At 43.7% G+C, this 16,076-nt stretch overlaps 1 protein-coding gene across 2 annotated transcripts in view; it reads left to right on the top strand.

Moving 5' to 3' along the window:
• The first annotated feature begins 3,286 nt into the window (after positions 1–3,286).
• The window catches only part of AEBP2 (AE binding protein 2), a 51,135-nt gene continuing 38,345 nt past the window's right edge, over positions 3,287–16,076 (top strand). For both annotated transcript variants that reach the window (XM_085231161.1, XM_085231171.1), the window contains exon 1: positions 3,287–4,165. In XM_085231161.1, coding sequence (XP_085087287.1) covers positions 3,531–4,165 — 635 coding nt within the window. In that variant the 5' untranslated portion in view covers positions 3,287–3,530. The remainder of the gene's footprint in view (positions 4,166–16,076) is intronic.

Consider the following 16,076-nt stretch of genomic DNA (forward strand, 5'->3'; position numbering starts at 1 on the left):
CGATGCTGATCAACACTGGCAAGAAAAGCTCAAACAGACTGCACTGCATGTATCAAATCTTCTGATGATCTCATCCAATTGTTCTTTAAAAAAGCAAAACAAAACACAAAATTGTTGTGACTCAAGAAGAAGAAGAAACTGCTTTGGAGTTTGCTCACTATTGATTCTGCTGTCAGTGTGAATTCCCTGCACCCCTGTGATTCGGAGGTAAGACAAAGAAAACTACACTCTTCATTTCTTCCCCGTGCTCTGCTAAGTCTGTGTCTGCAAAGAAATTCAAATCTCCTCCAGATTGCCTGGGCTGTGACTGGAGAACAGCACTACTTCAGTTCTTTGGCTGTGAACAAGCTTTCACTAACCTGCTGTTTGTTTGTTTGTTTGTTTCTCCTTTCCTTTGTACCTTGTTGAGAAAGTCTTCCAAGTACCACGGATTGTTAAGTTTCGGCATAACTACATCAGCTCTAAAGTACTGTCCCTGTCGTAATGATCATCTCAAATTAGACTGAGCATACTAGAGCCCTTTGTGTGAAGGACAAAGTAACATCCTCCCTTGAAGTGTAACTGAATGTGTAAGTTATTTTTTTCTAGTGGATTTCCTAGCAGGGCATCTCTTGTTTTGGGCTTTTATCAGACCATTCAATGCAATCGATTTTGACACTACCAAGTTTAAGACTCACCTGTTCTCAGACAGATCTCATCTTTTGACTGGAACCAGGGTATGAAAAAGTCAAATACCTGCGAGAAAGAAAAAGGAGAATTACCTTTTCTGAGCTGATTGAACTGTGACCTAGGAATGTCAGTAACAAGAGAGCTAAGTCATCACTGCTGCTTCTGCTTGATTCGGACTTTATCTTAACACTTTAGGGAGCTCACGGACCAAGCTTTCATGCAGGATTTCGTGGTTTCAAAGAACTGAAAGTAGGGCACTAAAGATCGTCAGAGCCTTTCTTTGATGACTGCTGCAGTTCTCACCGCTGCGGCACTGATCTCCTGCTTTAAACGCTAAGTGATTGCCATTAGGCGGGTTCGTACCCTCCTTCCTATGCATCCTATCCTAAGGTTTCACTTCCTCTCTCCGAATACACAAATTACTCAACGAGCCGGCGTCCCTACTGCTGTACTTAGGAAAGTGAGAAGTGTTAGGTCTGCATCCCCGTCACCTCCGGGCGCACAGACCCTGGGAACGCGGTGTGCGCACATGACCTCAAAGAACCCGAGAGCTCTGAAAAAAGCACACAGCAACGGGCTCATGAACACGGTGAGATGAATTCGGACAACACACACTAGAGTGCACGGAGTTCTTTGAGATACCTGTTTCCTACTTCCTTTCTTTGCTCGTTCTCAGATTGTGAAAGGTGCCTTTCACTTCACTCCATTTAGATCTTTGTTTTCTCGTGATTCGGTCCCTCCCGTCGCCACGGCTGATTTCAGTGAACTCCAGAGGGAAATCAGTTGTAGAAGAGGCACAGCAATTGCTTCAGCTACTGCTGCCTTCTGACTGAATCGAAAGGTTGTTGTTTTTTTTTTTTTTTTTCAGACCTCGCTCTTCGTGTCTGATGAGATTAGCGACAATAACACCCACGGGAGTGCCACACCTTTGTAGGCTGAGAGGGAAGTACAGAGCACGCTGTTACTTCGGGGGGAGGTGGGGTGGCAAGAAGCTCAGGGTTCGGTGATTGTTTCGATGGAGTCAGTAGAGCAGCAACGCTTACACTGTGCAGGTGAAGCAGCGTTACACACGTCCTCATTTGTTTTAAAATATTCTTGCCATTTCCATTGTCTAGCTGAGGCTTGTTTTGAGAAAATCTGGAAAACTATCATGCACTTTCACTGCTGTTAGTCTCACAGATTCGCTTACGCTCCTCTGCAGGTTAAAGATGTCATTTGTTTGCTCTCAAAGATGAATGCAATGTCACATCCCTTTGCTCCAAGGCTGCGGTGCTCCCGCAGCGCTGTGGCATTCTGTGCTGGCATTGCTCACTGAGGGCTGCTGGTGTTGCTGCGGACAGATATGCGTGCAGATGGATGGGCATGCAGCCAGCCCTGCTTGTGCTGATGTAGGGCTCAGGAACACCCTCCCCAGATTTTAATCCTCTGTGGCTAACTTTTCCTGTTCCTCTGTGGCAATGCCAGATATGCCTGCTATGACTTGAGGAGGTGGTACTCTTCCTGTTGCACAGAGAACAAAGTCTTTCTGGCCTGAGCTCTGGTTCAGTTTTGTCATCTGCTCTTAAGCTAAACCATCACCACTTCATGATTTTTTATTTTTCTATTTTAATGTGTCAAGTTCGGTAAGAATTGGGTAAAACATGACTAATCTATACACCCTACTGAAAATCCATATGAAATATTGTTTTTTGCTTAAATTACTCTTCCCACCCCTCCAAAAATTAGTCAGATTACCCAATTTTGTCTGTGTCTGGATGCTACCGAAAATCCCCATCCCATACGGATTGTTGATCATTTCCATGTGACAATTTACTGAATGTATTCTTGATGTCCATACAGACAAGTAAAAAAAAAAAAAAAAAAAAAAATTATGTCTGGCATGATCTGCCTTGAGTAAACTTCATCCCTCCCTTTTTTTTTTTTAATATTAAAATGACTTCAATTGACAAAGTCTGTTCTGAAGTCTCGTATGTGATTGACGGTCATCCCGCTCATCTTTCTCTCTTCTCCATCTATTTTTCTTCACATGGCAACATTCCCAACTCAGCGAACTCACCAGCCCTCACTCCTCCAAACCCCGGCCTGACTTTGTGAGGAAAATATTAACCAACTGCCTCGGTTTTAGCACATTTAACTCTCTGCTTTTATTTCCACTTCGGGCAGGGACGTGCATTTTGCATTCAGCCTCGGCCACGCCGCAGCCTGGAAGCTTCTTATGGCAAACAGAGGTGTGAGGCCGCACTTCAGGCGCTCTCCTGATGGACGGCAGGACTACATTTTTGCTTCTTTCTGCCAGTGCCACTGAAAAAATCTTTCCGTCCCCTTTGTGTCTCAGCCCAGCTCTCTTTTTTAGCGATTCTCACAGGGCAGAGTCACACATTCTCCTGGTTGAAGGGCCTTTTTCCCTTCCCTTGAGAAGGCACGCCCTTCCCTCGCTCAGTTTTTCACTTCGCCCCCGAGCTCGATGCCGTCCTGTGACTGCGAGTCGCGCCTCAGAGGCGGGGCGGCGGATGACGGCCGCCTCGCACCCTCCCCCCCCCGCCCGGTGCCCGCCGGTGACGCTCAGCACACGAGGCGCGCGCGCGCTCCGCCTTCCCGCAGGTTTTTGTCCCCGGGCGCTTTCCGTAGCGCGTGCGGCGGTGAAGGCTCGAGCCCCTCCTCTTTGCGGCTCGCGCCGCCGCGCGATTGTGCGGGTGAGAAGGGCGAGGGCGGGGGGAGCGCGGCCGCGCGCACACACAAACCGGGGCACGCGCGCACCGGCCGCGCGCACGCCGCCGCCACCGCGCGCGCCCGGCTCGGCTCGGCTCGACTCGGCCCCGTTCGGCTCGGCTCGGCTCGGCTCGCAGCGACTCGCAGGCGCCATGGCGGCCGCTCGCAGCGACATGGCGGAGCCGGAGGGGCTGCTTCCCGGCGAGGCGGCGGCCGCCGCGGCTGAGGAAGAGGAGGAGGCGGCGGCCGCCGCTGCCGCCGCCGGGGTCGGCTCCTCGTCGTCGCCTCCGTCCTCAGCGGCGGAGACGGAGTCGCTGCTGCTGCTGAACGGCGAGGCGGAGAGCATGTCGGAGCCCAGCCCGGAGAGCGCCAGCCAGGCCGGGGACGGGGAGGACGAAGACGAGGAGGAGGAGGAAGAGGAGGAGGAGGAGGGCGGCGAGGAGGAGGAGAGCAGCCTGGTGGGCAGCAGCAGCACGAGCAGCGGCTGCTGCAGCGACGAGACCCGCTCGCTCAGCCCCGGCGGCAGCAGCGAGGCCGACGCCAAGGAGGAGCCCAAGGGCCCGCGGGGCGGCCAGGAGGGCGGGCTGGGCCGCGGCGGCGGCGGAGGCGGCGGCGGCGGGAGCAGCTCCAGCAGCGTGTCCAGCGGCGGCGACGAGGGCTACGGCACCGGCGGCGGCGGCGGCAGCAGCGGCAGCAGCAGCTGTAGCGCCACGTCGGGGGGGCGGCGGGGCAGCCTGGAGATGTCCTCGGACGGGGAACCGCTGAGCCGCATGGACTCGGAGGACAGGTCAGTGCCCGGTGCGGGAGGCCCGCGGGCGCCATGTCCTGGAGCCTCGCCCCGCCCGAGAGCCGCGGGGCTGTCAGGCCGGCGGAGGGGCGGCCGCGGGGCCGCTCGCTGCCCGCCTGGCGCGCTGCGTGCTCCGGGCGAGGGCGTTCGGTCGCGCCGCGCCCCGGCGCCGCTCCGGTTCCGGAGGGATGCCGGCCGGATTCTTTCGCCTCGTACCGTGCCTGCGGCTCCGGGCCGGGCGCTGTTCCGCGGGCGCGCCGTACCTGCGGCCCCGCGGGTGTACGTGCTGCGGGCGGCGAGCTGAGCTTACCGCCGAACACAAGGGAACATCCCACCTTGCTGAATGGAGCGAGGGAACGGCCCTTCGTCGGGGCTGAGCGTGTGCTGGATGAAGCCGGGCCCGGCCGTGTGAGACTTAGTCATTTTTGGATGAATGGTTTAATGCCAAACGCAAATGATTTCCGTAGGTTCTCTATGTCTCATTTCACCGAGGCTCCAGCTTGAGGCTCGAAGGAAGGCACAGCCCGGTTCCCAAGTCTCGTTCAGCCCGGAGGCTGGGCACTTCTAGGAGCACGGCTTGCCTGCTGGCTTTTTTTGGGCGCTTGTTGTACAGTCTAACGGAAAATAGGATGGAAAAAAGGGATGTAAGAGCGGAATGCATCAGTTCCTTTACTAATAAGCGCTTCAAAATAGTTTTAGAAACTTCTTTTATTCTTTTTCTTTTCAATTTGGCTTGAGGGAAGCCTTCGGCTTTGCAGTAGTTAGTACAAAAAGTAGTAATCGTTACTTTTCTTAAGATAGTTTCGTTATTAAATGTGAAGAGTTATCTGTTTTGGTACAGGTACGTGCTTTGTTTATATGTTAGGTTAAATTTGAGTAGATGGGGAAACGCCCGTGTTGCAGGAGTGTGGCATCTCTAGATCCAGCCTCACGTGTTAAATAGAAGTCCCGTGAGTCAGTTCCCCAAATCATGCAGTGCATCTGAAAGCCTTAAGAAAAATTTAAAAAAAAAGTCTGTTCTTTTCGTTTCTGTCTGACTTCTGAGATTTCAGGACTTGGGGGAGTTTTTTCGTTCCTCCATACTTGCTGTGAGATAGGAAGGTGGCTTTTCTTTTTTTCTTTTTTCTCCTCTCTGTTTTCACGTGGATTTTTACCTGAAATCACACAAGTATGGGAGTAGATTTCTGGGAGAACAACAGGTTTGTGGTTGAGGTTTAGGGTCATCACTTTTTGTTTTCTACATAATCAAACTCTGAATTGAATCTTGGTCTTTGTGAGTGTCTCAATTTGTAGGTTAAGGAAATAACAGGAATCAGTTGCAGGGGTTTTTTGGCAGAGCAGCCCCATTACGTCTTTCTCATGCACTTCAGAGCTGGTGTACTAGTTTCTTTCTCTGTCATTGTTTTTGGGCTCCTCTTGTTAAGAGTGGCACAATAAAATCTGCGTGCGTGCTCTTCGTTGCTCCTTTCCTATACCTTTGGAGCAGACTTAGTTGCAGGAGTGGGAGCCCTTTGTGTTTTAAATCAGGACTTTGTTTTTGGTTTTAATCTTGCAAAGTTTCATCTTCAGTGTCCAGGCTGAACATACAGGGATGCTGGGAGGGAGTTTTGTACGGTAATTTCATAGCCTGCTGCTTGAGTTGGGTAGGAAAGGAGCCATGCCACTCAGAGTGCCATTTCTTATTTCTGATGATAAGAAAAATTCATTTTGATGACATTTCTTGCTGCAGTGGAGTAGACAGCAAAAACAATGACACCACATGTAGTCCAACAGGTCCCTCAGCCTATCGATCAAAATTATTGCTGCCCCTTAGAAGCCAGCTGGGACATGATGTACATCCATCAGCTAGGCAGGCAGTTGCCAATGGTAGGGGAGGCACAGAAAAACCTGAAGAGTGTGCGCTATGGGATGGTGGAGTATCTGGAAGGAGCTGGGTGCAGGTCAGATTTACAGGTTGTAACTGTGACAGAACGATATCTGTTCAGTGATATTCTCTATAAAACAGAGCACTCTGAGCTCTGCTTTCTACCTGTGTCCTGAACGGAGACTCAAGTTTGGTCACTGAAGACCTAAGAAAGTTGGCATCATCTTGTCTTGTGGTCTGTTGTGTTGTAAAATTACCTGTGAGAGAAGAAATGATCTGACCTGCTTGAGTTCTTAGTCTTTGGTTAAAGAAGAGGAAGGTGTTAGAAAGGTGTATTCAGTAGTGATTCTCCTGTTGGAGGCAGGTTTGCTAACATTCAGATTATGCCCCAAGGCTTGGGATTTTTTTCTTGTTTCCTCTTTAGCAAATTTGAATAAATAAGAGGGTGTGGTGAGGGCCTGAAATTCCTTAAGTGATCAAATTCCTCTTTCAGTACGATCTTTATCGTTGTCTAATTTCAATGTATTGTCTGTCTTGTTTTGGTTTGGTGTTATGAACTATAAAGTAAACTGCAGATGTGATGTTTGAGCAGGAGAATCTTGCATGCAATCAAGACATGGCTGCTGTTCAGCTACTTCTAATACTAATACTTTGAATCTATTTTGAGAGATCTGCCAATAAGAGAATAAATAATTTGGAGCATTACCGTAGGAAATCTGTAGTATTTGAAACAAAATAAAAAATGAATCTGATGTTGAATATTGAGGCCTGAAACTTGAGTTGAATTTTGGTCAGCTTTTTTTAAATGCAAGTTCACTTGGTACTGCATTTCAAACAGGTTACACCTCTGCCCTTCCCCTTCCCCCTTCTCCCTCCCCCCCCCCCCCCCAAAAAAAAAGAAACAAAAAGATGACCCAAGAACAGAAACCAAAAAAGCAAACCACACACTGATATTTAGAATAACCAGGTGGCATTTTCTACTCAGTGGTGTTAGTAATGAGAGTGCAGTGCAAAGTCTGGAATGACTGCAGATATACCCTTTGCATTTTATTCCTGGGATTCAAGCTGTGTTTCTACTGCTATGCAAAAGTTTGCCCGCTGATTTTGAGTGAGCTCCTATCTGCTGTCTCACTGATAAGAATCTGCATTCAGGTTGAGTTATCCTTCAGATAAAGATTAATATCAGCATGTGAATGTTGGTAATTTTCATGTGCCTTTCCTTAGCTTCAGACAAGTGTTGAAAGGATGGATGCCTTTCTGCTCAGTTCTCTGGAGCAGGATAGCTTTGTACAATGCTGAGAAACATTTGATTGTCTTTAAAATCAAGAGGAATGATTCAGTTAATTACAGAAACAGCTGAGTTCATCACTGGGCTGCAAAACTAGGCCTAAGTGTATGCATGGATTTGGGTATACATCAGCTGATATGAATGCAGTGAAGGTGTGCCTGCAGCTCAGTGATGCATTATTGCCAAACTGATATTTATTTAGAAATACTTAATGTTAGATTATTGAAATTAGTTAAATATTTTGTTTAGCAGAAAGTTTGTTATAGAAGTGCTATTAAATCTGAAATTTCACCGAAATTTTATCAGATTTCGTTTGATTACAATTCTAACAAAATGTGTAACAAAAATTATTTCATTAATGAAGCTGTATGAAGTGATTTTTTTTTTTTTTTTTTTTTTCTTGGTGAATTTGCCTTTTATTTCTCTTCCATTTCCTCTGGTCTTTTGTTCTTACATAATCTTCAGCCTTTTTTAGGAGTTCATCCTTTGCTCCATCCTCTTACTGACCAAGCAAGATGCACTGGAAGAATACGTTTCGGCCAGAGGTATTGCCGTGTGCTGTTTTGCTGACCAGTGCCCAAGTGTTCACTGACCAGCTGATAGGACAGACGTAACAAGTTGTTGCTGGACCCATCTTTTCCTCAAGCACAGCCCTTCGTATTGTCCATCTTTTTCACAGAGCAGCTAGTTTGAGGTTTTATCACCTCTGTTGTTATTCACCAATGAAGTCAATTACTGAGAGGAACTGTCAGTATGACAGCTGAAGCTTCAACTTTCTAAGAAAACTTACTGAAATACTATTCAAGGAAACCTAACTGAACGTTAGATTTATAGAATGCTTCTAGAAATGCTGTTATTTTGTTTCCATTTAGTAAGTGAGCAGCTCCTCACTTGATCTTGAAAATAGCCTTTTAGAGGAAGGTGGACTTTTTTAATAATAAGACTTGAGATTTTTGTTGGGTTTATTCGTTGTATGGAATGGAATGAGGCAGAGCAAAACTAACATGCTGACCGGTGAGAGGCTGAGACTTGAAAAATCCAGATTCTAACCTTCGTGGTTTTTTCTTTTTTTGTTTTGTTTTGTTTTTTTTCCCCAACCTTATTTAAAATGAAAGCTTCTTCATACTTTTAATATGTAGATTGACCTTAAAATATTAGTACTTTGAAGATGTAAATACAATTCTTATGTAATGCTGTCTGTAAAACTGCAGAAGTGAATAATTTTCAGGGCTGGCTAGGCAGCCACACGTGAATGTAAGAGTGATATTGATGAAGGCAGAACAGTAAAACTGAAATAGCATCAGGAAGGCATATGGTATTAATAGGTATTCTTCGTGTATCCGTGTGACCAGATTAGGAAGTGCTTCACTTCTCTCTGCTGCATAGTCTCACATGTTCCTATCCAGGAAGTGAAGAATCCTTCATTAACGTGGCAAGCTGTTTAAGTCATTAATTCTTTTTTTAAAGTGTACGTAATGCTGATGTGATACAGTGGGCTATAAAGACCCGAGATTCCAAAATTCTGCTGAGTGTGCTTGTGTTGTGTCTGTATTTGTCGAGGTTATTATTTGCTTTCAAATTGTAAAATAAAACTACTGTTTCTGTAATTGTTCTGTTCAGGCACTGCAGAAAAAAGCTATTGATGGGAAAATAAAACAGCCTAGATATTTTAAGCAGGTAGTATCTTTATTACTAGAGACATTGCTTGAGATAATTGAGTGGTTAACATGAGGTCTTTCTGTGGACTAGATGGAAGAGGATGGAGTAATGAACTGTTGGAATATTATTTAAATACCCTTCACAGAATTTAAGAAAAATCTTGTCCTATTCAGTGTATGAGATAGGTGGTATTTGTGTGGATGTTCAAATCAAGCACAAGTCTGTGTGTTTTTAAGTTTGTGACACCATAAAGTCTGGTGACTTTTGAATATGGGTTTTGGTTGGTGAGCAACTTCAGGGAATTTCCCAGCAGTAGTGGAAGGAACTGCAGTGCTTTATTTATTCTCTCTCTCCACTGCCCATTTAAGCTGCGCATTGCGTGCAGCCTGTGCGTCCATTTGGCAATGATGTGACATAATTCATTTCTGGAGTTACTCATCCATTGGTTAAGCTGACTTTCTGGGTGATGAAGTAAAAGTATTCCATTGTAGCCAGTGTTACTCAGATCTATGCGTCTTTCCAACAGCTTTAATATATTTACACCCTTTTTTTTAATAACAAAACCAAAATGCAATTCAATTAGAGAACAGTGGTGGGGGAATGAGCAATATACAAAGCTGACGTGGAAGAGAGCAGTATGGGAATAAGTATAAGCACAGTTGAGGTATGGCAGTGGTAGAGAAATTTGTTGCAGGGTGTAAAGTGTGGATGGGACTTGGAAGGGAGCAGATGCAACATTGGAGGGATTTCCTGCAAGGGGCGAAAAGTGAGATGTGCTTTTTGTTATGTTTGGAGATGAATTACATGTAATAGCTTGAGGAAAATGTGAGGTCTAAACTTGCAGGAAGTGAGAAATCGGTGTCTGCCATAAAGGAGGCAAATAATTGTGGGGAATCCTTGAAATAGATGGGAATGTAAACTCTGCTAACTCGTGCAGCAGTGGAGAAGAGAGGAGAGCAAGGAACTTATTTGTGCGAACAGCAAGGCTTCCATTTTCTGGTTTTGGTTTGTTTGTTTTTTTTTTTCAGGTGGCAGTTCTAGAAAATTCTGAAAGTTGCAGATTTTTTTTATATGACTGCTTCATTTTCATCGCTTTATATGCCTGGTGTCCAAAGTTGTTCATGCTTAGAAAATGGATGTGTTTAGATATTTTTGTCTTAGAAAATGAAGTATAAACATTCTATATTATGCCTGCTATCTATCATTTGTTTTGCGGTGCATTAAAGCAGTTTGCCTTTCTCAGGTTGCGATTTTGCAAAACTAAAAAATAAATCATCGAGGAAAGAAATGTGCAGCCTCTCAGTCAAGATGTGGTGTTGCTTCCTCCCCCCCCCCTCCCCATTTTCTTCGCTGCACGGTTCTCTGTATACTAGAATGTAAGGTCTTAAAATACCTTCTCCAAAACTTCTTCAGTTGATTGGTTTTAATGGATGCTTTCATTAGCAGAGTGTTACCTGGGGCATATGCAGAGTTCTGTGATTGTGATATAAAAGCAGAAGATTTGATACCATTGTGAAAGTCCTATAGTCGTGGGTGCACCACGTATAGTCGCGCTATTAAGTGTAGTTTAATAAGAGTACAGCATAAAGAGTCTCTACTTACTATTAATGTTGTTCCTTGCAGCACCTTGTGCAAATTACCAGTTCCCTGTAAAATTGCACTTGAAGTCCTTTTTTTTTGATTGTTGCAGTTTATTTTGTTGTGTTTGTAACTCAGGCTCCAAATATGAAAGATCTTAAAGCCCAAAGAAAACAATTTAATTACCAGCAGTAAGCAGAGAATTGTGAGTGAGCTTTATTCGTTTCAAACAGAACTACTTTTGTCACATCACGGGTAGATTTCCTGAGGCTGACTTGAATGCCAAACTGTAGCTTATATAAATTATACAAGTGGTACTTAATTCAGTGTCCAACAGAACGAAATCACACCTTCAGATCTTTCTGTTACGAACCGAATCTGTTAGTGGAGTTCTGCTTCTTTAGTTTCTCTGCTTTTGATGCCTGATTACTACTGGAGAGTTAGTAACTCTTCAGTGAAGTATGAAGTTGGTGCTTCACAGAAGGCTGCTGTATCTGACTGTGTCTTCCTCTAAGTCAAACCTAACCTGTCATAGGAGGGGTAACTGAAATAGGAAGGGGAGTTTTGGTCTCCTCTTTCTTTTTCTGTTCGTTTTGATGTATGCTTGTTTTTCGAGTTTTGTGGTTGGAGTGGGAGTAGCCATCCTGAGGCTGGGAGAATGAGGCCGTTATGGTAACAACTGGTGGCATTTCTTTGACATTGTACCTGAAGGCTTTTAACTTCCAGTACTGATTAGATGTAGTATTAAATATAGTTCTCAGAAGGGGAAAGCACACTTTAAAAAAAAAAAAAAAGCTCATTTTACTACTGAGTGTGTTTCATTAAAAATTTAAATTCCTAACTCTCCAAGAAGATGATCAAGTTGGAAATAAGTGGTTTCCCAGAAGTGAAAGTGTTAAAGATACTTGTATCTTTAATGTAGAGCCACTTACAATTTCTAGATATATGTAATGCTTCTGCATATATACTTGTTGCTGTCATATCACAAAATGTGCATGTTTAATCTGCTGTACTTCGTACTGCTCTTCTGACATTTTGCATGCCAGGTTTCCTCACTGTATTTGAGATTTGTTGATCTGCATGCTACAGATCAGGTGATAACCTGGATTTGTTCTGTAAATACATAAGCCCAAGTACTCTGTGGCTGACAATCTAAATAATCAAAGTAGGTGATCCAGGAGAGTGGAAGCAGCTCTGGAGAGGTGGTGATTCATAACACACTTTCTCAGCTGTGTTTTGTTTCCTGTACATGTTTGCTGTTTTAAATGCCTTTGATTTCTGCCTTGAAGAGCTTTTCTATCTTCTCCTGGTCTAATACTGTTAAAATGAAGTGTTTGCAATGCTGTTCCCTTTTCTTGGTATTTACACCTAATCTAGAAACAGTTTTACTCTAACATTAGCAACTGCTTCAAGAAGAATTTCAAAACATGTTTTTAAATACTACCAGTTGTCACACTATGCAAAATTCTCTCCCTGAGTGATGTGTTTTCTCCTAGGTCGATTTCTCAGCAATATACCTATTCAGATGTTCAATAAATAGTTCTGCAGGCTTGTTTTTAGGATTGATGTATAGAATCACAGAATATCTGAGTTGGATGGGATTCACAAGGATCACTGAATCCAAGTCCTGGCTCCACACAGCACCACCCAAAATTCAAACCCTGTGTCTGAGAGTGCTGTTCAAATGCTCCTTGAACTCCAGCACTTGGGGCCGTGCCCACTGCCTTGGGCAGCCCGCTCCATGCCCACCGCCCTGTGGTGCAGACCCTGTCCCTAACCCCAGCTGCCCCTCCCCTGACACAGCTCCATGCCGTTCCCTCGGGCCCTGTCGCTGTCACACAGAGCAGAGCTCAGCGCTGCCCCTCCGCTCCCTGTGAGGAGCTGCAGCCGCCATCAGGCCTCCCCTCAGCTTCTCTGCTCTTGCCTGAGTAAACCCAGGGCCCTCAGCTGCTCCTCACACATCTTGCCCCCCAGACCTTTCTCCATCTTCACAGCCCTCTTTTGGATGCTCTCTCATAGTTTTATGTCCTTCTTATATTGTGGCATACAAAACTGCACACAGTGCTCAGGGTGAGGCCAAAGCAGCACAGAACATTTCTTAAGTCTTTTCCTTATGAGAAATTTGTGTCAGAATAACTTCTGTGAAGTATATTGAAGAAAAGTTCAAGCATCCAAATGACTAAGGAGACAAGTGCTTCAAAGGGAGTTAGTGCTTTCCTACCTCACGCAGTTTGGGTTATCGTGGTCTTTCTCCTCCCTTCCATTACCCTCCACTTGTTCAGAAGTTGCCTTATTGTTTTCTTTTCACTTAAAGTTAGAAAGACCCTGAAGTTGCTTTTGGAAAATGCTATATCACCAAGTCCTGCGCTTTTCTTTTACTATCTTTAGTGTTTTTAGAATGCATCTCCTACTTGCTAGGTTAATTCCCCTCGACTTTCACAAAATAATTTTGCTGACACCCACTTTTTTTTCTGTGTGTGTGTTGATTAGGTTTTTTTTTCCTTGCCTCTGAACATCTGTGGAGTTTTGCTTGTCTGGTTATCAGTGGGCCTTATGGATAGGAGTTGCTAAAACAGGTGTGAATGGAAGATACTGACTTAAAGCACAGTGATGGACTTACACTTCACTTAGTTCTGGCTTGTTTTCATCCATGCATTCTCATTTGTTGTTGCTGTGTGGACTGTCCTTCTCTTTTTAGCCATTTAGCGTTCTGCAGTCTGTTCTTGTTTTGATTGTGATTTATGTGCATGCACTAGTATTTTCTTACTGGTAGTGGGTTTTCTTAAATTCATAAACTGATTATCAGTTAAGAAATTGTTTTGGATGTGTTCTATTTAAAAACAGTTAAAAACAACAACAAAAAACTTGTTAGAAATGCAGGTAGCTCTATTTCCTGTCTGCTTTGAAGATCGTCTCTGGGTTACTTGCTGGATAAATGAAAGAGCAAACAAACAAAATACACTTATAGGAGCTCCAAAGCTTTATGGCATTTCTGTGCTGCAGTCAAACTGTGTCCGTTAAAGTATGGGGAGCTGATCTGTTTATGGAACACAAATGTTCAATTTGGAGAATTAAATTGATAATTCTAGAAACTTAGTAGTAGAAGCATATGTGTTGCTTGTGTAAATCATCAAACTCACCAAAGACAGGAAGGAGAACAAAAAAGATCAGGTGAGTGTTCAAGTTCACCAGTCTGCTGGCTCATGGTGGTCTCTTGTTTTGTGAGCTGTTTCAATCTCACTTTTAACTTGGCATAATCATTTGGAGATCATAGCACAATGAAATCTAAATCTGCTTGGATGCATGTGTATAGCTGTGCTTAGCACTGTCTTTTACTGAATACTGGTAATCCTGATTATTGATGTTCTGATAGAATAAGCCCTGTGAAGAGGTTGGTAGTGAAGTTTACTCCTTGAAAGTCAGCAACAGTTGAATCTTAATGCAAAGCCATTTGAAATTATTCTTACTTGCTTCTGACTTAAGGGCCAATTTAGTAATTTGGGGTGTTAAGTTGAGCAGTACTAAGGTCAGTTGTACCTCTAAAGTTGTCTCCTGCTTCAGGTTTTTGCACCTTTGAGCTACGCATCCTGTTGTTGAAAATAGAACATAAAATAAGAGTCAATCATGTGATGCTACTTGGAGAATGTATCATTACTCCTGTGTTTGGAAATGATAGACATCGTAGGGAAAGAATCCTGAGACAGATGCTTGAGTTTTCTGTCAAGGATAGGAGCTCAAGATTGATCACTTGCTCATTTTCAAGCTTTGTGAGGGTTTGTCTTCACTATGATATTGATTACATAGGAAGTCTATAGGAAATAGTGTAAATAACATCTGAATTTGTTGGCTTTAAAAAAGCAGAGAAGCTGCTGTGCGGTCTGTTTTGTGCCCCAGACTTCTACTTGTTTTGGAAAGGTTGAGAAGCTTGTGAACCTTTTCTCTCTTGACTTTTCCTAGCAGCATGAAAGCGATGTAGAGCTCTGATGTGTCACTAAGCGCCTCAATTTTTTTCCTTTCAGTTTTTGTTCTGTTTTGATTTGGCATTTGTAATTGAATGATCCGGATTGATGCTGTTTGTTTTGTTTTGGGATTAGTACCTAATTGTGATTTGGTCTTTCACATTGTAAAAGCTTTTCTTTTGGAATTCCAGGTTTTAACCCTTGAAGCTGTTGTAAGAAACGTCTGCTATTTGGTTTCCATTATTCTGAGTGTTTTTTTTTGTTTGTTTGTTGTAATATTTCTCCTCTGAGTTCTTCAGTTCAGTCGTCTTTAAGCTTCCTTCATATGGATCGGGACAAAGTAGCTGAAGCTTCACGGGGAAATGACAAGGTATTTCACAGGCTAGTGAAGCTAAATAAATTAGCAGGGTGTTTTTTATCCTTAAAATATTCACCTACTTCCAGTGAGATTTGTAGTATTTGGATTCTTGAATGTTAATTATGCTTTCATCTAGTCAGAGGCAATCTTCTGTAGATTTGATGCTTTACGACTTGATCAGCACTACGTATTTTAGAAGATTAATCGGTCACATTTAGTGTGGCTTGATGGCTGCTCTGTAGTGATGGTTTTAGCAATGCTGCAGTGTATGTTCCCTGAAATCTGTGTTGGTTTTAAAGTTATTGTGTTGCAAGATGAGATTATTTATGATAGGAACCATCAAAGTCATTTCCCTCGACGTTAGCTGCGATCATCTGGGTCCTTTTTGCTTACATACTGAACATCTGGGGACTGGATGCTGAGCATCCTCTGTGGAGGTACTGTAACTCTGCAATGAGCTCCTGTTGATCAGACAGGACTGCTTGTTGACCCTCAAGGGCCTGGTGTAAGGCCCATCTGTTAGGTCTGAATTTAGCCTGAGGGAAGGTTACTTCAGTTAAGGTCTTTGGGGAATATGTATAGCAGACATTAAAAATATAGTTGTAAATTGATTGGGCTTTTGTGCGTGTGCTTGGTACCCGGTGGCTAATGGGGTCTCATGGAAAGTGAAAATACAGTTACGCTGTTCTTGCTGCTTCTGTTTTTTTGTTGATACTATTTCTAAACCCCTACTGTCTGTTGTTCTGAAAGATTAACCAAAAAAAAAAAAAAAAAAGGGGAGGGGGGGGAGGAGTGAAGAAATTGGGGTGTTTCATTCATTAAATTCAATAGAAGGGATTACTTGCAGTTGTGAGGAAATCAATCAACTCGGAGAGCTAAGTGTGTGTCAGGAATGATGTGCAATACGCCATTTTTTGTAATGCATTAAATCACAGGCTCATTATATTTTCACTCACATTTAACTGTACACAGCAGTTAGTGCCCAAATGTGCACGTGGTAAGTTGTGTGGTTTGAAATATGTGCATTTTAAATTGGGATGAATTTGGAGATTTTTTTTTTTTTCCTCAAAAGGAAATACTTGTTCTTATGCAATTCCAACAATAGCTTAATTTTGTTCAGATCCTTAAAGGAGAGTAATAATCCAAGACTGAATATGCTAGAAGAAACCTTCTTGTGTGTTTTTAACAATTGCTGCTCTATTATT

This window comes from Meleagris gallopavo, chromosome 1 (genome assembly GCF_905368555.1).
Source record: "Meleagris gallopavo chromosome 1, MGAL_WU_HG_1.1, whole genome shotgun sequence".
NCBI classification, from domain to species: Eukaryota; Metazoa; Chordata; class Aves; order Galliformes; family Phasianidae; genus Meleagris; species Meleagris gallopavo.